The sequence below is a fragment of the Tursiops truncatus genome, chromosome X (assembly GCF_011762595.2).
Source record: "Tursiops truncatus isolate mTurTru1 chromosome X, mTurTru1.mat.Y, whole genome shotgun sequence".
Lineage (NCBI taxonomy): Eukaryota > Metazoa > Chordata > Mammalia > Artiodactyla > Delphinidae > Tursiops > Tursiops truncatus.
In genome coordinates this window covers 27,658,050-27,680,535 of record NC_047055.1, presented here as the reverse complement: position 1 = coordinate 27,680,535, position 22,486 = coordinate 27,658,050, and the positions used below count along the sequence as shown (strand labels likewise).

At 37.7% G+C, this 22,486-nt stretch overlaps 1 protein-coding gene across 5 annotated transcripts in view; it reads right to left on the bottom strand.

The window, feature by feature from the left end:
• Nucleotides 1-290: 290 nt before the first annotated feature.
• CUL4B (cullin 4B) overlaps nucleotides 291-22,486 on the bottom strand; it is a 36,404-nt gene continuing 14,208 nt past the window's right edge. For 3 of the 5 annotated variants that reach the window (XM_033849372.2, XM_033849375.2, XM_033849373.2), the window contains 18 exons: nucleotides 19,228-19,331; nucleotides 17,703-17,772; nucleotides 16,861-16,934; nucleotides 15,899-16,061; nucleotides 15,530-15,619; nucleotides 15,147-15,229; nucleotides 14,444-14,511; nucleotides 13,397-13,515; nucleotides 12,604-12,796; nucleotides 11,143-11,247; nucleotides 10,538-10,648; nucleotides 9,989-10,080; nucleotides 8,773-8,880; nucleotides 7,788-7,901; nucleotides 6,674-6,779; nucleotides 5,411-5,583; nucleotides 2,927-3,079; nucleotides 291-832 (listed from right to left, as the gene is read on the bottom strand). In XM_033849372.2, the coding sequence (XP_033705263.1) occupies nucleotides 737-832; nucleotides 2,927-3,079; nucleotides 5,411-5,583; nucleotides 6,674-6,779; nucleotides 7,788-7,901; nucleotides 8,773-8,880; nucleotides 9,989-10,080; nucleotides 10,538-10,648; nucleotides 11,143-11,247; nucleotides 12,604-12,796; nucleotides 13,397-13,515; nucleotides 14,444-14,511; nucleotides 15,147-15,229; nucleotides 15,530-15,619; nucleotides 15,899-16,061; nucleotides 16,861-16,934; nucleotides 17,703-17,772; nucleotides 19,228-19,331 (2,022 nt within the window). In that variant the 3' untranslated portion in view covers nucleotides 291-736. The remainder of the gene's footprint in view (nucleotides 833-2,926; nucleotides 3,080-5,410; nucleotides 5,584-6,673; nucleotides 6,780-7,787; nucleotides 7,902-8,772; nucleotides 8,881-9,988; nucleotides 10,081-10,537; nucleotides 10,649-11,142; nucleotides 11,248-12,603; nucleotides 12,797-13,396; nucleotides 13,516-14,443; nucleotides 14,512-15,146; nucleotides 15,230-15,529; nucleotides 15,620-15,898; nucleotides 16,062-16,860; nucleotides 16,935-17,702; nucleotides 17,773-19,227; nucleotides 19,332-22,486) is intronic. The other 2 variants (XM_033849376.2, XM_033849374.2) reach the window with 2 other exon arrangements.

Sequence of the window (22,486 nt, the reverse complement as noted above, 5' to 3'; positions counted from 1 at the left end):
CTAGTACAACTGACCAGCAATTTTCTATTTCAGCTATTTTTATAAGTACCTGTTAATCAGCACAGTAAACTCAGGGCTGAACCATATACACACATCCCATGGGAACATTTTAGGATGTGTGTATACAAGACTATGTAAGCAACTGTCCCTCTGCTTGAAAACTTGTTTCCAAATAAAATTTTTAAAAACATCCCTTTCAGTGTAACAGAACATTACTTAGTAAAATATCAATAGCTATGACAACTTATTTTTCTCTTCAAGGGAAATCACAAAACAGGTGAACAACCAAGTCCAGGGTGGTTTTTCTATTTGATAAATACATCCAGAACTCTGTACAGTAAATAAAGTTTGCATGCAGTTTAAGTATCTTTAAATGACATTTTAAGCAAATAAACCTTTTGCTTCATAATTAATGGTGTATAAGAACCCCCCTCCTCTTTTCTTTAATAGCCATAGGGACCTCTTCCCCAGTTCCAAATAGGAATCATGAAGACCAGGTACTTTCTTAAGAGTTTTCTGCACATCATACTAAATAACATGCAAAGAGTTCAACAACATTCTTCTTAAAGGTAAGTATTACTCTTTAAATGGGCATGTTAACCACTGAAAAGTCACTCAACTATTTCCATTACACTGCTTCATTTGGTCATTGGTAGTATAAAAGAAGTCAAATAATAACAGGTTAGTTTATCCACTGGTTACTGTTTATGACACCAAATGCTCCAAGGCCAACATTTTATGCAATATAATTGTACTGGTTTGGATTTTCTTTATCTCTTTCCATGTAGTCCCGGTCAATTAAGGATTCTATTCTCTTCTTAAGATCAGCAGGCTGTAAGAGAAGGCAAATTTTCAGTGCAAAGCTCATGATCACTAGCTCAAGCCCATTTACCAATACCCCAAAAGAACAGTTTTGGCTCATTGATTTAATGTATTTAATCTCCTTAATATTTTTTAATTTTTATTTTTTAAATCTCCTTGATTTTTTAAAGAGGAAAGTATAATGAAAATAAACCAGGTTAAAAGATGTTTTTACACTATACATACATTGTCACATCTTATATTATTTATTTACCTGTTTATCTATTTATCTACCTATCTATCTATCTATATCTATCTATCTGGCTGTGCTGGGTCTTAGTTGCGGCAGCATGAGGGGTCTTTGTTGCTGAGTGCAGGATCTTTAGTTGTGGCATGTGGGATCTAGTTCCGTCACCAGGGATTGAACCCAGGCCCCCTGCACTGGGAGCGGGGAGTCTTAAGCCACTGGACCACCAGGGAAGTCCCCTGTCATACTGTTATACAATACTTTACTTTTCTATTTTAAAGAGGTCTTCTAAGAACCAGCTATTCTCTGCACAAATACAAAAGACTACCATAACTTCACAAACGGAACACAGTATAGTTTAAGGAAACAGAATGCTATTTAGTTTTGCCAAGATAGTTTGAGAAAATAAGTAGACCCTAAATTTGGACAAAAGCTGGTTCTCAAAGCATATTTATAAATTAAATAAAAAATGTACTATGGAAATCACTATTTACAAGAATACTACAACAAATGGTTTGATAAGTGAAGTATCATCTAATTCAGATCTTCGTATTTCAGGTTTAAGGTTTAACTGTTACCTGCTATAAATGATTTGAATTTTTGAATCCTATTTGTTGAAAAATCATTGAGAAAGATTATAGCTTATTCTCATGATTGCATTCTTAGCTCTTGGGTAACAAAATTCCACTGTCTTTTGTATCTAGCCTATAAAGACAATATAATCTTGCTTGCTAACAGTTTTTTAGATTGTGTAAAATGGCTACTTGATCAAGAAAGGTAAAAAGGGAAAGTAGTTTGATGGGGCAGCCAAAATTTCACCAAAGTTTGAATTCCAAGATTTGAAAATCAAAATGACTTTCTCTTAATTATGGTGAAAGACCTAGAATATCAGCACAATATTTACTACAGTGATCCTCTACCTTCCCTAGCTAGCTAGCATTAGTGATCTCTCTGGCTAGAGGTGAAATGATTGTTAAGGCAGAACATGAGGGTGAGTGTGTGGTAATGAGAAGGCAGTATTAGGTTTGGAGGAGAGAGAAAACCTACCTTATTAGCAGTGACAGCTAATGAGCACTTACGTGCCAGGCCCAGTGCTAAGTTTTACATATATTATCTCATTTAAGCTCCACAATAATCCTAAGAGATAAGTACTATTATCATCTCCATTTTACAAAAGAGGAAACAAGCTCAAGAGGTGAAATAACTTACCTAGGCCCAAAGCTCATGAGAACCCTAACAGCCAAGAGTCTATCCAAACTTTACGAAGTGTTTATCATCATAAGAGTTTGGGAATCTTCTAAAACATGAGATACAGTCCAGTACAACACCACATTGTCTAAGGCGCTTTATTACTGGGCATTTATAATGGAACATGTCCATGTGACGACTAATTTGTTTGCCAGAACTATCGCTAAGCTTTAAAAAAGATGCCTAATGATTACTAGTTATCTGTATAGTTTTTAATGGACACTTACACAAGCTAACTAAATAGATTTAGCTTAATTAAAATAACCAAATCTGTCAAATAGCTAGGTATTTCAAGGAGAAAAAGGAAACAAAAATAACAAAGAAGCTCAAAAAAATAACGTGAATAAACTTGAAAATTTCAAAGACTCACTTAGCAGCTAAACTTTCAGGTATAGGAGCTTTTATAAATTGTTTTCCCCTTTTGTCACAGATGCCCACATATGCCAACAAAGGTTTTTCTGGAATCATATATATGAGCATAAGAAATGAAAACTTTTGTCCCTCCAAATGGTCTTGAGGTTTTATTCTATGTTTGTAAGACTTGTGTCTGAAAAATCTAATTTTTATATATAATAAACTCAATATTTTTTATATATAAGCAGCTCAATAATAAAATACAGAAGTACCTACCTTTACTGGAAATTTCAACTGGTTGTACACTTCTGAAACAAGGAGATTGTGGCTAAGTGTCTTTCTCATCTTCATAATTCGAACAATTGCAGCATCAATTTGATACTGTCTGTCTTGAAATACTCTTTCTGTGGTGCTTGCTTGTTCCTCAACCTAACAAAAAAGTTTTAAACTTAGGAACTGTACCTGAAGTGAAACTTGATTACTTATACAAATTGTACATTTTAGGGACATGACACAGTTAATGCTTTAAATATGCTGAACTATCAAAAGAAACCTTATAAATACTGACAAGGACAGAAAAAACCCTACAAACATAACTCCTATCTGGCCTAATGTCCTGTATCAATGAAGTAACACCAATATTAGTTAATAGAAAAATACCATCTTTGAGCTGCTTTTCTAGAAAGAGAAACAGCTGATGCAGAATTTATCATTTTCTTTTACTCTCTTCTCAAAATCTTAATGTGTCACAAGAGGTTATTGACCAGATTTCTGTATGACATTAGCTTATCTGTAAAAGTGACCGATTCTGACATCTGACTCAAAGTATGATACTAACCAGCTAAGCTAACCAGTAGTCAAACTTTTTTTTTAACATTTTATTTTATTGTATTTTATTTTTTTGGCTGCCTTGCATTTTCGTTGCTGTGCAGGCTTTCTGTAGTTGTGGCGAACGGGGGCTGCTCTTTGTTGTGGTGTGTGGGCTTCTCATTGCAGTGGCTTCTCTTGTTGCAGAGCATGGGCTCTAGGAGCGCAGGCTTCAGTAGTTGCGGCTCGCGGGCTCTACAGCACAGGCTCAGTAGTTGTGGTGCGCAGGCTTAGTTGCTCCGCGGCATGTGGGATCTTCCCGGACCAGGGATCGAACCCGTGTCCCCTGCATTGGCAAGCGGATTCTTAACCACTGTGCCACCAGGGAAGTCCCAAATTATTTTTCATTAATTTTTATTTTGTAATATATAAATCAGAAACGCACAGTTTAAAAAAAGTCAGTTAACCAATTCTAATGCTAAAGCAAGAATGTTCCTCTTTAGCACCTAAATTAAAAGAGTAGTTTGGGCTTTTCTTTTTTGTTGCCTCATCACTCGGCATGCGGGATCTTTATTCCCCTGATCGAACCTGTGCCCTCTGCAGTGGAAGCGCAGAGTCTTAACCACTGGATTGCCAGGGAAGTCCCTAGTTTCGGCTTTTTGCAGTTAGTTTCTTTCTGATACAGCACACGTTTTAAAATAACATAGTAATCTAAGGGAATATCACGCCTTTGATGTGAATGTTAACGAGACGGGAACTTGTTTGCGACCCTGACTTCTATCCCTATTATAAAACTTTTTCTCAAGTACTGCATTAAACCTTGTTGGAATTGAAACCAACTGGTTTCAGGAAATGCTGCAGTTGTTGGTTTCCTTAATAAAAATCTCTTACAAATTCAAATGGTAAAAACAAACAAAATATTCACTGTTGATCAAAGAAACACTAACTAAACCTTCCAATTTTTCACCAAGCAAGCTGGCAAAGATTAAAAAAAGAAAATATAATCTTTAGTGCTGGCAAGGGCACAGTAAGACAGGCACTCACATTAGACAGTGTAAATTGGTCCAATCTTTCTAGAACACAAAATGGCATAACGTATTCAGACTCTTAAAATGTTCACACTCTTTAACCCAAAAAATCTACTTCCATGGTAAATTCGTAAGGAAAGGATCAGAGAGATTAAGATTTAGGTACAGAGATGTATCTTGCTGTTTTATTTACAATACTAAGAAGTTATGAATTTAAGTGCCCAACAATGGACATTGGTTGAATAAATTATTATAGCTGTGTAAAAGAATATTGTGTGGCCATGTGCCATTTTATAAAGATGCTTAATGGCATGGAAAAATTCTAAAGACTTGGGGCTTCCCTGGTAGCACAGTGGTTAAGAATCTGCCTGCCAATGCAGGGGACACAGGTTCGAGCCCTGGTCTGGGAAGATCCCACATGCCGCGGAGCAACTAAGCCCACGCGCCACAACTACTGAGCCTGTGCTCTAGAGCCCGCGAGCCACAACTACTGAGCCTGTGTGCTACAACTACTGAATCTCGCATGCCTAGAGCCCGTGCTCCGCAACAAGAGAAGCCACCGCAATGAGAAGTCTGTGCACCGCAACGAAGAGTAGCCCCCATTCACTGCAACTAGAGAATGCCTGCGAGCAGCAACGAAGATCCAATGCAGCCTAAAATAAATAAAATAAATAAATTTTAAAAATTCTAAAGTCTTAATTTAAACACACAAAAAGCAGGATATAAAACTATCAGGCCCAATTGTGTACACCCCCGCCCCCTCAAAATCTGCAAAATCAAATACTGAAATACACTGAGCTAGATATAGGCATAGATAATGTTAATGTTAGTGGTAGTATTCTAGGCTAAAACCTTCTTTATAAATATTTATTATGAACATATATAATTCCAGTACATTAGAATGAGGAAAATGCAAAAGAAATACCGTTTCTTTCATCTGAATTTGATTGATCTTTATCCTGAAAAGTTTGTGCTTGAAATCATCGTTACAAATGAACTTGTCACCATCTTCAATATCTTTACCCTTTGGATTTTTCGCCAGAACTCTAGCTTTGCCACAAGCCAATGACTGCAGTGTTCTTCTTAACTCCCCATCCTCTGAAGAAGAAAGACTGGCTTAGTTATTTGTTACTAACTCATCAACACGCACAGCTACATTCAACCTCAATCTAGCTTCTACCCCACCCGTCTAATAAAACTGTTTCCTTTTTTCCCCAAGATCATGAACAACTTCCTCTTTGTCCTATCCAATGGCTTTTTTCCTGGTCGTCCTCTAAAGGCTTCAGTTATCATTCCGAGTGAATAACCACCACATCTTCAGAAATGACATCTCATTTTCCCCAGTCCTACATTTAAAGGATACCTCCAGCTGGCTCTTTTACTATCATCAATTTTAGTATGTCCAACGTTTTATTCATCATCTTCCCCATAAAACTGTTTTCTTTCCAATTGTTAGTTATGAATCTACCAACCTCCTCTGTTGAGAAACCCTGGAATCATCTTTTAACTCTTCCCTCTCCTGCATCCTCCACATATCTAGTAGTTGCTTCCTTAGAGATGCTTCGTCTCTTCTCATTGGCCTCATTCTAGTCTAAGCTCGTTATCACTTTACGCCTGAATTACCCCATTAGCTTCTGGACTGGAATCTCTTCATCCTTCAAGCTGCCCTACTATCTACTGATTATAGGCAAGCTGCCCAAATAAGTCACTTCCAATATGTCACACACTTGAGATCCTACAATGTATGTTTCACTTGCTAGATCTGTAAGGCTCTCCATAGCTTACCTATCTAACTTTGTATCTCACTACTCCATGCTGCAGTTAAACTTTTTATGACTCCTGCCCACACTGTGCTGATTCCTTCCTCCACGCCTTTTCTCATGGTATTTCCTCTTGCAAAATATGCCTTCTCCCTAACTTAAATCTGAAGGCCCAGCCCAAGTCCTACCTCCTTCATGAAGGCTTTCCCAATTGTGCCAGTCCAGAGTTATCTCTTGCTTCACTGAACTCCTAACACACTCTGTCAGCACCACAGATTGGTACTTATTGGTTGTGAAATTGTCATTTCTCCCTTTCCCCATGGTTGTAAGTGCTGAGGAGGGGGATTATCCCCCAGAGCTCTTAACCAAGTGGAGTGCACATAGTGGACACCGAAAAATGCATGCTAATCAAACGATTCAACACAAACCTATTCCGGTAGCCTGCTTGATCTCTTCTAAACTGAACTCTTCTCCCTCATTAAACATTAGCAGCACCAGTGTTTGAAAAAGAGAGACCTGGAGTTCCTTTTTACCCTGTTGGAGAAACAACAGTGTTTAGCCATCATTTTTTTAAAAACTGCATGAAAATTAATCAAATAACTAATCTCTTACTGGAAAAGCATTTTTCAATTAGTGGATTTAGAAACTCGGATTAACATTATCCAGAAAGGCCAGTATGTTCAGTGTAGGGTTTAGGTGTGATCCTACCTAAAACAGGAGGAAGGATTGGGTGACCTTTCTACAGGTCTTTTTTTAAGCATTATAATTAAAACAACAAAGTAATGAAAATTAATAACTCGGTTTTATGTGTCATTACAGATATTTATCATGAGCAACAAGAAATCACTATTTCAATGCATTTTCAACTCTTCTGATTCAGATTAGTCATGAAAAGCTGTAGGATTTTTTGAAATTGATATAAGAACTGTTCCCCTTAACGCCCACTCTATTCTCTAGCTCCCAGCAACAAGAAAAGAAGTTTCCTGTCAAGAAGTGCCAGCGTGGGGGCTTCCCTGGTGGCGCAGTGGTTGAGAATCCGCCTGCCAATGCCGGAGACACGGGTTCGAGCCCTGATCTGGGAAGATCCCACATGCCGCGGAGCAACTGGCCCCATGTGCCACAACTACTGAGCCTGCGCTCTAGAGCCTGTGCTCCGCCACAAGAGAGGCCACGATAGTGAGTGGCCCCCGCTCGCCGCAACTATAGAGAGCCCTCGCACAGAAACGAAGAGCCAACACAGCCATAGATAAATAAATTAATAAATAAAATTTTAAAAAAAGAAGAGGCAGCATGAATTTTGCATCCACAGGTGGGGAAAGGGTGTGGGAGAAAAGGGTTATTGGTTTTGGTTTTGCAGCAGGGCCCAATCAACAGTGGAAAAGACCACATTCTTATAATATACACAGGGCTGTGACAAGCTATCACTATCTCATGTAGATATTCAGGACAAATTTATAAAACACCTTAAACCTTCAAATTAAGAGGGATGACCTCAATATCAAAGATGAAGGTGAAAACTAAGTTTGGGGAACATCCACTTACCTCTTTAAATTCTGCCTTTAGCACACAGTGTCCTAGGGTTGACTGCCACTGAAGTTTCCTGCCACTATGTTTGCCTAGGTAAAAGGTCTTGAAAATCTCCTGAAGTTTTACCATCTACAATAAATAAAACAAAACTTTATTTAAGCTCTGTATCCAATATCACGTTCACCACTTTTTATATTTATCTGGTGTAAAAATTTCTGGAAGTTTTAAAGACTATACAGAGCAGGTCCACTGATCACTTTGATGTAAGGTAATAACCACCAAATCTAATGGCATTAATCAGTCTTTACACTCTCTGATCTGTCTGCAACAATTTATCATCCCCTCTTTTGAAACATTCATCTCCAATGTCTTCTGTGTCTCTGCAACATGCTGGTTCCTTTATCTCATCATTGCTTCTTCATTGGATTCCCTCACAGGTACCTCTTCCTACCACCTACCAAATGTGAGCCTTTTTCAAAGTTCTGCCTTAGGCCTGTTCTTCCTGTTTCCACATTCTCCCTCTTAATGAGGGAGATCTGCTCCCTGGGCTTCCATGATTATCTCCATGGAGGACTCTCAGTATCTATCTCTCTAGCCTTAACCCTTTTCTAAGCTTCAGTCCTGGGTTAAGACATTTCCCCAGGAGTTAGGTTGGATTTACTCAAGCATCCATCACTCAGCAGTCCAACCCCCAGGTGATATACGGACAAGAATTTTTGAGAGCTGGGCAGAGTGATGGGTACAATCTGGGGAACTGAAAGAAGAGTCAAGCAAATTGGCCCTGAACTCAGAAACTTGGCATCTTTAGCTATGCTCTAATGATATAAGTACAAGAGTAATATAAATAAAAGAGTAAAGTATTAAAAACAGTTGACATTTGGTGGTGGCGTGCTTACTGACAACAAACTTTTAAAAAACTACATATTTTTCAATGATAAGCAAAATAGAAATGTCATGTATTTCTATGCTTATAACTCAAGTCCTAAACAGCAACTCTTACCTCTGGTGGTAAATGAACTTCCATAGGCACATATGTTGGCCAATAACCCATCGTCAGGATATTCACAGTTAATTCAATATTCCCAGGTACATTCTGGTTCTGCATATACTACAATAAGATCAACACACACACTGAGATCTTAAAAAATAAAAGTGCATACATTTCATGCCATAATAATGACCCATTTAAGAAGTTCCCCATTACAAAACTACATGTGAATACTGACGATCTTTAAAATAAAAGGCAACTATTAAAAGGATTATAAATGAAGCCTGTATTAAGTGCACTAGAAAAGTACACTGGGTAACATTTTGCTACAATGGCACACAAAGATCACGTGACTCTGTTAGAGGCATTAACGACTTAAATAAATAATTTCTCACATATGACTGGGCTGTTACGGGATTTCTTCTCCATTCCTTTCCCCATACCACCTGCAGTCTCCATCTCTGGAGACCCCTGTGTGGCTTAGAAAACCTGGCAGCAACCCCCATTCCTCACCCCACCAGCCAGCCCAAGTCTCTGGTTTTTCATCTGCTCCACTGCCTGTTTGCAGGGGGTGGCCTGAAATGGGGAAGGAAGAAGGGGAAAGGGCAAAGCAAATAAACCCTATTCTGTAGCTACTACAGGGCCCATGATCCTACTGACCCTGATCTTTCTCGAGTCTTCCACTCTCATTTCCCACCATAGCAATATAGTGGTAAAGAAGTCATTATTAAAACCCTAGGAGAGGAAAATCTACTTTGCTATCACTATTACCTATAATCTCAAAAATTTAAAACCAGCTTCTACCAACATCTGCAAAACTATGGATCTAGCTTTTCATTCCCAATGTCCCTAAAGGCCTTATACAACCACTCTATCACTTCTCCTCCCTCCCCATCACCAGCTTTGAATATGCAACTCACCAACAGCGATTAGATGCTAGAAGCCCTGTTCTCACTAGCTATAGCTTTTCTTGTCCTTACTTCTGTTCAATACATTTTATTTCTATTTTTGTGTTATCTTGGGTGTATACTGAGAATAAATTTTGAAGTAGGTCAAATATACTTACATTTCATTCGTGATTTTTTTCCTCTACTGTGACTATCATCTAAGTTGCTATGAATTATTTATAACAAATACATGTTTCTATTTATCCTCTTCAGTACAAACCAAAGTAAGGAGATAACTAAATACATTTAAGTTGGAGGAATTAAGTAAGAGTTTAACTCACTTTTACCTGTTTGAACTGAATCATGATGTCTTTAGAAAGTTCCATGTCTTTAAACATTCCTTCAAGTTTGCTGGTGAAAGCAGCTCCACATTCTATTAAAGATGTTTGTACATTTACAGTATTTTAAAGTGGTAAAAACACAGAATTTAGAATTGAAAACATGAAATATAAAACTTACTTTAGCATGAAATATGATCTGTAACTATTCATAAGAACAAAAAATCCTTACCCCAAAGTGTATGCCCCACTAATTCAGAGTCAAATCTTTAATCCTGTAGTAACCTTATCTACTACTTAGGCATAAGATAAATGGGAAACTTTTATACAAATAATAAAAGAACAATGCTTTATTTAAAAAAAAAAATCACAACAGCTCTGGATATGTAAATAGGCTGGAAACCTAATGAGCTTACTCAATTTACGTTTTTATCATACGAACATACAATGATTAACAAAAGAGGCAACTGACTGAAAGAGTTTTAAAAACTAAGCTAACATTTTCTCTCAGAAATCAAAGAAGAAAAGGAACAGAAAGAATGACAAACATACCATGTTTAAGTTTGGACAGCATTGATTTTTCAGCATCCACAGATGCACTCTTCCCAACTAACAGGCGCTTGGCTAAATCTTTCTTATAGAAGGCTTCAAAAACATCCTTGCCTATGTTAAATAATAAAACACAACTCTCATAATACTCCAATATAAGGTTTTGACAAAATTGACTCAAAGTGCTTAATAAATCACACCATTACTCCAAGTTATTTAAATTTATAGATTTTATCCAAGTTTGCTAAATGCAAGAAACATTAGAGGTAGGTTTTTGTGCCAAACCTTTCAAAAGTTCTTTGCTGTAAAGAATTAAGACTGAATTAACTTTTCTTTAGAAAAGCTTTAGTCAACTAGTAGCTTTAGCATCAATATTCTAGAGATTAAAACAAGTAGCAAAATTCAAGGCTCTTAATAGTGGAAAAGTCAAAGCACAAGGCAATTAAGTAACATTCCTCAAGTACCCCAATAAATTAAATGCAAGGAATGTAACAGAATTTTAAATAGCTAACCCCCAAATAAATATACCTTCTAGGTTGGTTATACTCGCTAGTTTCTCTGTTGAGTGCTTTGTTTTAAAAGAAAAATATTAAAACAAAAATACATACCATAGATAAATCTAAATATAATCATAATCTTATCCAACATTTTCTCAAGTTCTTCATCTGTAGCTTCTTTGTTGCCTGCGCGAAGCTTTGAATCTACATACTTAGCTAAAATGGGGGGAAAGTTTGTTGTTTAGTGATCATGTATCCATAAGGTACTGGTCACTATAAATACCAAATAGGAGTATGATACACTGACTTTTTCAATGTTTCACATGTATACATGCATTTTTAAAACAGTCTCCAAAGTCAGGGAGACCAAGTGACTTGTTCAATGTCACAGAGCTAAAAAATACAAGAGTCTCAACTCAAACCCAAGTCTTCTGGCTCCACATCTAATGTACTTTCTACCATACTGATGCTTACTAAAAATGGGATATGCGGGATATGGGTACCCCGGGGGCAGGGGGTGTATACAGCCCTGTGCTGGGGTCATCAAAGCCATTGAAAGACATGGCACATCTTCTGGAGTATTCATTTTACACTGATGGTAGGCAATCTTAAACCCTTTTCTATTAAAACAAACCAGATACATTACAGAGTAGGAGGCAAATTTTGCAAAAATTTTAAGGGTAAGTAGTAAATCAACAAAATTTCATCCTTTTGGGACTTCCCTGGTGGCGCAGTGGTTAAGAATCCACCTGCCAATGCAGGGAACACGGGTTCGATCCCTGGTCCGGGAAGATCCCACACGCCACGGAGCCACTAAGCCCGTGTGCCACAACTACTGAGCCTGCGCTCTAGAGCCCGTGAGCCACAACTACTGAGCCGACGTGCCACAACTACTGAAGCCCGCGCGCCTAGAGCCCATGCTCCACAACAAGAGAAGCCACCACAATGAGAAGCCCGCGCACAACAACGAAGAGTAACCCCCGCTCGCCACAACTAGAGAAAGCCCGCGCGCAGCAACGAAAACCCAACGTAGTCAAAAATTTTAAAAAAAAAAAAATTTCATCCTTTTGGCGAAGGACCTTCTCAGCTACCTCCTCCTCGACATTAAGTGGTATCCAGGTGGGAAAAACTGAGAACTGAAGTATACCACACCTTTTACTCTAAATGGGCCCAGATTATTAGGTTTATTTTTATCCTGGACATTCTACCTTTCTCACTGGCAACTGTAATTTTGTGCTACCCTTTCCTGGAGCCCTATGTGTGGGCCTCAAGAAATGGCACCCTGCCTCACCTCTAAATTGCAGGAGGCTTGTAAAACAGCTATCAAGCTTTTTATAAATAAAAGTAAGTAGGGTCTTACAAAGAAAGACCATGTTTGACATGTGGGTTTTGAGATATTCTTTAGCATGAAGGACTTATTCCTTGCATCCAGCTTCTTAGAAACCACCAAGTATGCAACTCCAAATAAATTAGGTGTTAATATACAAAACCTTGTCAAAATTTCAGGTTAACTGGAACTTTATGAGTAAAAGAAGAACATTAAAGAACCGGGAAAAGGGACTAGAGAAATACCTATAAGTTCAGCAGGTTTGTTTGGTCTTTTGTTAATGAATGTTTCAAATGCTTCTTTCATGGCGTTGATAAATTTTTCATTCTTCAGGAAACAGATATCAATTATATGGTCAACCTTATCTTTAAAATCCAGCAATTCTTGAACCATGGTTTTATCCTTTTCAGGATTAATTACAATAGTGCTACCAAATGCCTAAAGAAACAAAAATGACTTTCTATTAGAATTTAATTATCTACAATGAAAACAATCCCCCAAATCATATTTTAAGTAGATACACATACTTTAAAATCTCAAAAAATTAAGATAAACCTGGCTTTGAAGTCAATAAAATAAAAAAATAAAGTTATAAAACATCCAGACTGATGCCATTCATCTATAGTCATAAAATAAGTAATGGCCACTGGCTATGTAATATCATAATGGGGCATTATTGTAGAAGTCTCTAGGGTCTTTTTCCTACTTTTAAAAAAGTCGGGTTGAATTTTTAAAAAACAGCAATCTGCCTTCAGTGTAAGATCAAAGAAAGGAAAGAAATTTGGATCCAAAAAAAGCCCTCTTCCTTTTTCCACATTCACTGCTATAATTATTGGAGCTAGAAATCACATCAGACATCAAGAAGAGAACTGTTTTATTGCTAATTTGCCACACAGCTATCATTCTCAGGTTGACTGTTCCCAAAATGCCCATTACTTAAAAAAAAAAAAGGATCTAACAAATAATTCTTGCTGATATGTACTCTAGATGTATAGATTATAAGCCATGAGAGAGAAAAAAACAGGTTAATGTTAATACCTTAATGTATTCAATCCATTGCTGCAAGAGAACCTGAACGCCACCTCGAACTCTACTGAAGAGCTGATACAGGAGAGATAAATCTTGAATTCGGTTTTCATCAAGGAGGCTATTTAAACCTGAATTTTGAAACATTTGGTATTAAAAAAGTGAACAAAAATGTCAGATATTTTAATGAAAAATAAGTTATTGTGATACTGGTCTGAACTATGACTAGTCTGTGATTTTAATACAGAGATGTGCTTTGAATTAAACTCAAAGAAACAATCACCTTTCCAAGTGAAAACTAACTATAGGGAACTTTATATAAAAACAAAAATTGTGTAATGGTTTGTACCATTTAGCATAGTAGATGAGATGTATAAACCAACTTATAAAAATTGGTTTACATAAATACACATTATAAATACCTCATATGTGCAATAGCCACATTATATTTGCATTAGTATACACATATATATATTTCAGAGTATTGGATATGGCCTGTGGTATATCAAAAACCATGCATCAATAGGCCAAGTTTAAATGAAGTTCTAAAGTATTTGATTTTCAGAATGAAATAAAAGTGTAACTGCATTAATGTACTAAAATACCTTAAACAAAAGAAAAGATGGCTGGAGAGAAAGGTAAGACTTTTTTGCCTATTTGTAGCATTGTCAAAGTAAAATTCAGGGTATACTCATAGATCACTTAGGATTAATAGAAATGCTTGGTTTTATATGCTAGAAACAAAAACATTTCAGTGCAAAAAGGAATGCATTTCCTTATTACTTCAGTCTTAAAAATTAAATCAAGAATTCCCCAATTCCCACTGTTTCTTTACTGGAGTTGGTAGTCTCCTCTCATCTCACTCCCTGTATCTTTAAGTTAAGGAAACAGGCACCTCCTGAAAGTTTACTGTGATGAATAGGGAAAAGGGGTTGTGCCCCTCCTCAGAAATGCAGCCACACGCTACCAAACTTTTAAAAGGGCAATCTTTAAAAATTTTTCTACTTGTTTGCTGCTACCATTTTAAAAGTAATCTCTTATTTGTAAATTACCAATTACCTTTCTGAAGAATTGCTGTTAAGTGTTCACCTAGAAGTTGTTTTTCCACAGTAGCAATTAATGACTTTCTACAAGGAAAAAAAAAGTTTAGAACTATTGACTTTGACTTTCCTGAAAATTTATAGTCTCTCCTGGGGGGAAAAAAATCAAATAGCTCATTATATGTTAATTTCAATATTCCTATTCCTATGTATAAATTTATTGTGCTCAGAGTTACTCTACTTTATGACTAGAAGGAAAACATTGCATATTTCAGAATTTGTTACATCACAAAACAAATATTTTAAGGGTCTTGCTATGGCTGGCTTTTCCCAAATTTCTCTGCTTTCACTAGGAAAGTAAGGAATTTATCTGTGCTGCTTACAGGAACTCCTTGGTTGGTAATATTTAGGAAAGCACAGAAATACTTTCTCCTATGAACACCCACTGAATTTTAATCGGCCTGAAGATTTCAAAGATCACATCAGCTTGTAATACTATTTTTTAATTACATCCTAAACACATACAGACAACCAATTATCAAATCCTTGATTAAATCTAATTAAGTAGGGAAAATAGCAACTCGAAGGTTGCATTATGAAAACAATTGTTAAAGACTCAAGATACCTGAAAACAGTTACTAACATGTTTGGGGATGCCCAAAGTGCCTTAAGTGATTCAACAACACAGGTTAAGGCTATTAGGCTGAGCATGTAATACTTACTGGGTGGTCTGATCTAAGTAAGTAATAAGTCTGTCTGCTTCTTCTTCTAGACGTTTGTTAACATGATGAAGATATTCAGGAACCTACAAAGATAGTTTTTTATATTATTGTTTTCCTCCCCATAAATCATTCAGAAAATGTCAACTCCAAAAGATCCTGGAAGCAGCCCTGTCAAATGTGACAGGGTTGAATCATATGTAAAATTATAGGTAGAGTTTATGATCCAGAATTCTGGCCTTTAAGAAGAGAGAAAAGAAAGGAGCACCTAAGTGAGAGAAAAGCAGCATAATGTTGGGAAGATAAATGCAAAGGGAAGCTTATGTTCAATAAAGTAGGGTCTATTGTGAGACACAGTGGATTTATTAATCATGATTTTTAAATACCTCTCTTTCCTGCATTAATTTTTGGCCTTCGGCTGCATAAAGTCGGTTAGTTTCTTCCAAAAATCGTTGTTCAAAAGAATCCTGATAAATCTGGGAAGGGATAACAAAATAAAGGAGTTCAATTATCCAATAAATGTTTATTGAATGCCCTTAATGGGAACAGCACTATGAGTTTGGTTTTTATTTTTTGGCCATGCCTCGCGGCTTGTGGGATCTTAGTTCCCCAACCAGGGATCGAGCCTGGGCCCTCAGCAGTGAGAGCGTGGAGTCCTAACTACTGGACCGCCAAGGAATTTCCCTGAGCTTGCTTTTTAAACATCAAATTAGGGATAGCAATCAGCTCTGTAGTAAGTGAAGTAGTTGACTTACTTGCAAATCAGAGAGCATGCTTAAAAGGCTTCTCAGTAAACTTCTGTCAATTGCTTCACCATTCCTTTCCCTCTCAATCAAAAGAAGAATGCCATCAATTGTCTTATTCTGGACTTTTTGATCACTTATAATATGAGCCCTAAATAACTCCAGTCCCATATCCCTAAAATAAAAAATATATATAATTTAAATTAATTGACGACAATACCACTTCTGGAGAGGCTTAACTTCTCACCACATGTTAGTTAGGGTTCCAGGCTTTGAAGCAGCAATTGTAAAAGTATAAAATCCACACATTTAATTTTAAATAACATTATTAGATTAAAGCATACAGGAAACTCATTTTGTCTTTAATGAAAACTGAAGCTAAATTACCATCTTCCTCCATAACTAAGTTTTACTGTATTATTTTCTTTGGTGGATTTCTTCCTTGGTCAAATCAAGAGGCAAAATTAGTTCAAAGCTATAAAATGGTCTTCACTGTACTGGTAATGAAGGCTTAATTGCTCATTTGTCATCTGGCTTCAGTACTCAAAAATCAGTAAACTCTGATAATTGCTGTAGGTAGATGCTAGGCACATGATGGGGGGAAGAGCTCATTATACTCTTCTGTTTTTGTGTATACGTGGAATTTTCCACAATAATGTTAAAAGATAATGAGTGAAATCTTGATCAGCAACAAAATGATGCACACTCAGACAATCCAGAGCAAACTTTAATCCCCTTGGCTAACAAAGAAACTTCTTCATAAGTTATTATATGCCCAGGGAATGTTAGCTATCTCCAATATTAGCATAGGCAAAACATAATTAACAAGGTAAAACTGCTATAAACAGAAGTCTAGAAGCCAAATATGAGTTTTTAGGAGAATATTCACAGTATCACTCTCTTCTATCAGTGTAATTAAGATTTGACTATGATTTGTTACAAATCTTTTCATAATTTTTTTCTGGTATCCTTACCAAATGGAGGGTAGCATTGAATTTTGAAGAACGTAAGTCCTATCCAGAAACAAAAAAATGCTCCTGATCATGATCTGCCAATGAAAAAAAGAAATCAAACAACTTTTTATATTTTGTGAAGCTGAAATATTTTATAAAACAAGATTGCAGGGTTTGCTTGTATATATACCAGACTACTAGGATCAAACATGCAGATAAACACATCTACCTGAGAATATGCCCACACCATTTTTATTAAACCATTAATAAACCTTAATTCTTGCTGTAGTTTCCGGAAAAAAAAAAAGACACTTAAAATGGTCTATGACTTCTTTGCAATCTGAGAAGCAACTAAAAATAAAAACAGAATAAAGGGGCATACAATTTTTCCTCAGCAACAGTCCTCAGGGTGAAACTGCCTTAAATTGTATACGTGGGATTTTGGGTGGGTGGGATGGATTTTAAGATTTTTAATTTGCAGAATATAAGGTTTAAAATAATACCAGATTAGGGAAAAAGGAAAAGGTTGTGATCTGAATAATCTAAAATGCAGAACCATCAGGCACCTTCACAAGTAACCAAATAGCGAGTGGGATAGCCATCAAGACTGGCAGGCAAAATGTAACTTTTTTAATGAGATAAATACTTTTTGCTTAAGTGCTACAAAAATAAAAATGATCGTAAGGTGCAAGTCATTCTAAAATACTGGTTTACCTGTAACTTGCAGTTTTAAAATAGAAAACTCAACCAAAATTAGTTTCAGTCCCCCCATTGCAAAGCTTTTAAAACTAGCATTCCTGTATTTGAAGAAACTTATTTTAACTACAATATTTAGCTGAAATGTAATGCTTTTTCCATCTTACCATCTGTCTGCAATGGTTCTGCCAACATCTATCGATCTTCTTTAGAAAAAGAACACTATCCAATGAATCCGTGAGATATACGTTAAGGATATTTTAAAAGCGCTTAGTACAAGTAATATATGCAACGTAAGAGCACATCTGTCTTAAATACGGAATGCCCTAGGTACTAAATGAAACTAAACAGCACTTAATTATGAAACAAAATACTACTTCTTAAACTGTAAAAACATGTTAGATCCCACTAAAAAAAAAATACCTCCAAAAACAAGTCTTAGTGGGACTTCCCTGGTGGTATAATGGTTAAGAGTGAAGTAAGTCAGAAAGAGAAAGACAAATACCGTATGCTAACACTTACATATGGAATTTAAGGGAAAAAAATGTCATGAAGAACCTAGGGGTAAGACAGGAATAAAGACACAGACCTACTAGAGAATGGACTTGAGGATATGGGGAGGGGGAAGAGTAAGCTGTGACAAAGTGAAAGAGAGGCATGGACATATATACACTACCAAACGTAAGGTAGATAGCTAGTGGGAAGCAGCCGCCTAGCACAGGAAGATCAGCTCGGTGCTTTGTGACCACCTGGAGGGGTGGGATAGGGAGGGTGGGAGGGAGGGAGACGCAAGAGGGAAGAGATATGGGAACATATGTATATGTATAACTGATTCACTTTGTTACAAAGCAGAAACTAACACACCATTGTAAAGCAATTATACTCCAATAAAGATGTAAAAAAAAAAAAAAAAGAATCCACCTGCCAATGCAGGGGACACGGGTTCGAACCCTGCTCTGGAAGATCCCACATGCCATGGAGCAACTAAGCCCATGCACCACAACTACTGAGCCTGCGCTCTAGAGCCTGCGTGCCACAACTACTGAAGTGTGCACGCCTAGAGTCCATGCTCCGCAACAAGAGAAGCCACCGCAATGAGAAGCCCGGGCACCACAATGAAGAGTAGCCCCCGCTCACCACAACTAGAGAAAGCCCGCACGCAGCAACGAAGACCCAAAGCAGCAAAAAAAAAAAAAAAAAAACCAAACCAAACCAAAAAACTGTCTTTGAAAAAAATGAAACAAACAAACTAACAACAAAAAAAAACAACAAGTCTTAGGGACTTCCCTGGAGGTCCAGTGGTTAAGACTCTGCACTTCCACTGCAGGGGGCACGGGTTCAATCCCTTGTCGGGGAACTAAGATCCTGAAAGCCACTAGGCCAAAACAACAAAAAACAAGTCTTAGACATAACTGAGCATTGTGTTTTCAGTTTATTATTTCCCAATTATCTTTCCTCAAAAAGAGTAAAGACATAAAGACATTTTATTTATTTACATTAATAGCACAATGTAGATTTGGACCCTAATTAGAGATAAAAAGTCAAATTTTGCATCTTCTTACTCCAGAGGCAAGATGAACAAAAAATAAATCTACAAAACACAGGCATTCCATTTCAAGCTGGGTTTAAAAGTGAGGGACAGAGAGGGAGGGATAGATGAAAATACAAGGTTTTTTGTTTTTAAAAGGATATTCTCTGAACTGATGAATTTGTGCTTTGATGTGATCTTCACAAATCTGTCTCAGCTGTTTGTACAAGTTTGCAGAAATCTTGTAAGAACAGAGATTTTCCACAGCCTGCAAAATTAAACACATACTTTCTTACGGAGTGAATGGGGAGGGGAGGGGGGATTTCTTGATTATTTACATCAAAGTCCTATTATTTGTTATTTCTACCATGTCGGCTTATTAAAAAGGATTATTCGTCCATTTAAAACACAAGGTAAGGGCTTCCCTGGTGGCACAGTGGTTGAGAGTCCGCCTGCCGATGCAGGGGACACGGGTTCGTGCCCCGGTCCGGGAAGATCCCACATGCCGCGGAGCGGCTGGGCCCGTGAGCCACGGCCCCTGAGCCTGCACATCCAGAGCCTGTGCTCTGCAACGGGAGAGGCCACAACAGTGAGAGGCCCTCGTACCGCAAATAAATAAATAAATAAAATAAAACACAAGGTAAAATAGCAAAATATCAACATGGGTAGTGAACATTTTTCATAACCAGTGTACTATACCAACCTCCCCACACACAAATTAATACATTTATTGTGGCAGTACAGGTTAAGGATGGAGGGAATCAAGCCAAATTCTCACCTTGTGAAGACCAATTTGTAACAACTGCTACATATAAATTCTGTCTTGTTCTTAAAAATGTTAATTGTTTTCATAAGCAGAATTCCATTTTGAGTTTGAAAATAATTTCACCAATTGTTTATTAGATGGGCTGGGTGGTCCAACCACTACTGAAATAAAATTTGTTTATACTTTCTTTGGTTTTCCTGAACAGAGCAATGCAGAATTTATTGCTAGCAGTATTATAATGAGTATGATATAATTATACACAGGGATTTTTCTCCAACATTGCAGCTTAAGAATATTTAAATAAATAGAGGTTTTAAAATTTGCACAATGGGATAAACATTAATTACTAAAGAAATACTGAATTTTTACTTCATTCTAATAGTTGAATTGGCCTTTTATACTCAGATCCAAAAGGACAAACGAGATTTCAGTGAGTTTCTTCTTATGTGCATCAAAAGACTTTCAAATTTAATACAACAGGCATGGTAAAACTCTTTGGATGAACTCTGATATAATCTACAATTTCAACTATTAATGACTTAAGTATAACACCAGGATTTTTTTCTCACCACAACACAAGGCAAAAATTCCATTAAAATTGACTCTAAGGGACCATCCAAGTCCTCTTGGTTGGAGTGGAATTTTATAAATATGTAGCTGGAAGTCATATTCCCAGCATGCACGTCCAGCAAATAAACTAGCAAATGAAAAGAAAGCTTAAAGGAAACCACTTATACCAAAGGAGGAAAGGCACTACACCTTACCAGGAAACAGCAGACCACTTAGATATAGCAGCTAAGGAGGAATAAGAAGGCTAAGTCTCTGCTGGCCACCACTTTCCATGGGGCCTTGGGTCAGGCCACAAATGCCTAAGTGTGTGTTTACGTTTATTTCATGTGCCTGACTGGTTCACATTAGTCCTCTATGGACTCTCTTCCTTCCTCCTTTAGTAGTCTTCTCATTGTACTTTGGTGTTCCTTTTGAGTGACTAATTTTCTCAGCATTTCTCGTTTTCCTGCTTAGATTCTGTCTTTGTATTTCACCTTCTCCACATTTCCCACCTGCAGTACTTTTCCAAGTCCTCCTTCACCATTCCCTTCTGCTGTGTTACTCTTTCTTCCATATATTAGTTATCATCGCATCTATTTATCTTCTTACACAAGATACCATATTCCCTTACTACTCAACTAGGTTCCACTTCTTCCAATAAGCTTTCCTTAATTGCCTTGGCTACCAGCGACTCATTTGGCACTATCACCAATCATACCACACTGACTTGTCCCTGAGTCAATATTGTATCTCTTAATGTGTATATCCTGTCCCCCAACTCTCCTTAATGACAGAAAGAGACCATGTGCTCATGTACCTATATGTTCTTTAATACTTTTTGGGCTTTGAACCAGGTGAATATAGTAAATATTCAAAAAACTAATGTAGGGCTTCCCTGGTGGCGCAGTGGTTGAGAGTTCGCCTGCCGATGCAGGGGACACGGGTTCGTGCCCCGGTCCGGGAAGATCCCACATGCCGCGGAGCAGCTGGGCCCGTGAGCCATGGCCACTGAGCCTGCGCGTCCAGAGCCTGTGCTCCGCAACGGGAGAGGCCACAGCAGTGAGAGGCCCGCGTACCGCAAAAAAACCCAAAAACCAAAAAACAAACAAACAAACAAAAAAACAAAAAAAACCCCTAATGTACCTATAACTAGCAATGTGTCCTGCACACAGAAGGGGCTTACAGCGTAAGGAGAAAACTGGTCAGAAAACATATAATTACAAGATACTGTGTTGGGTGCTATGACGGGGATAAGATAGAGGTGAGGTCCCTAACCCAATCTTTAGGGCAGAGGCAAGTCAGGAAAGGCTTCTGGAGCACAAGTAAAGAGGTGGAGTCCCAAAGACCCAGTGGGAAATAGATAAAGAGCTTATGGGAATAGTGAGAAATAAGAGAATTAAGCTGGTCTTCATATGCATACAGCTTCAGCTGTGTTTAGCTGGAGAATGGTTTAAGATATGAGAAGCAACAACAGAAGGAAAGGGAAAGGCAGGAGGATCTAAGGTGAGTTTTGAAGGTCAAGATGGAAGAGAACATCCTGCTTCTCTAATTTAGCCTTGACTGCTTAACATATAGACCAGATCTAGTAATTTCCGTTCCTTAAGAACTTTTCCATCAAGCTCTTCAGGTACCATTTATGGAGAAATCCCATAAGTGGTATAAAAAAATACAAAGGACTGAATGGTATGGTGCATGGTCTACTATCATTTATGTAAATTAAAAAAAAGGAAGAAAATTAATTAAAAAAACCTCCACACAGGGCTTCCCTGGTGGCGCAGTGGTTGAGAGTCCGCCTGCCAATGCAGGGGACGCGGGTTCGTGCCCTGGTCCGGGGGGATCCCGTGTGCCACGAAGCGGCTGGGCCCGTGGGCCATGGCCACTGGGCCTGTGCATCCGGGGCCTGTGCTCTGCAACGGGAGAGGCCACAACGGTGAGAGGCCCGCGTACCGCAAAAAAAAAACCTCCACACAGTTGTTTTTACACACATGAACCATTTCTGGAATGATACACCCAGTTACGTTTGTCAAGAGGGTTATTAGCTGGGGGAGCAGGGTTGGAAGATGGAGTGGAAGTGAAACTTTACTACATGCTCTGTAATACTTTTGGGG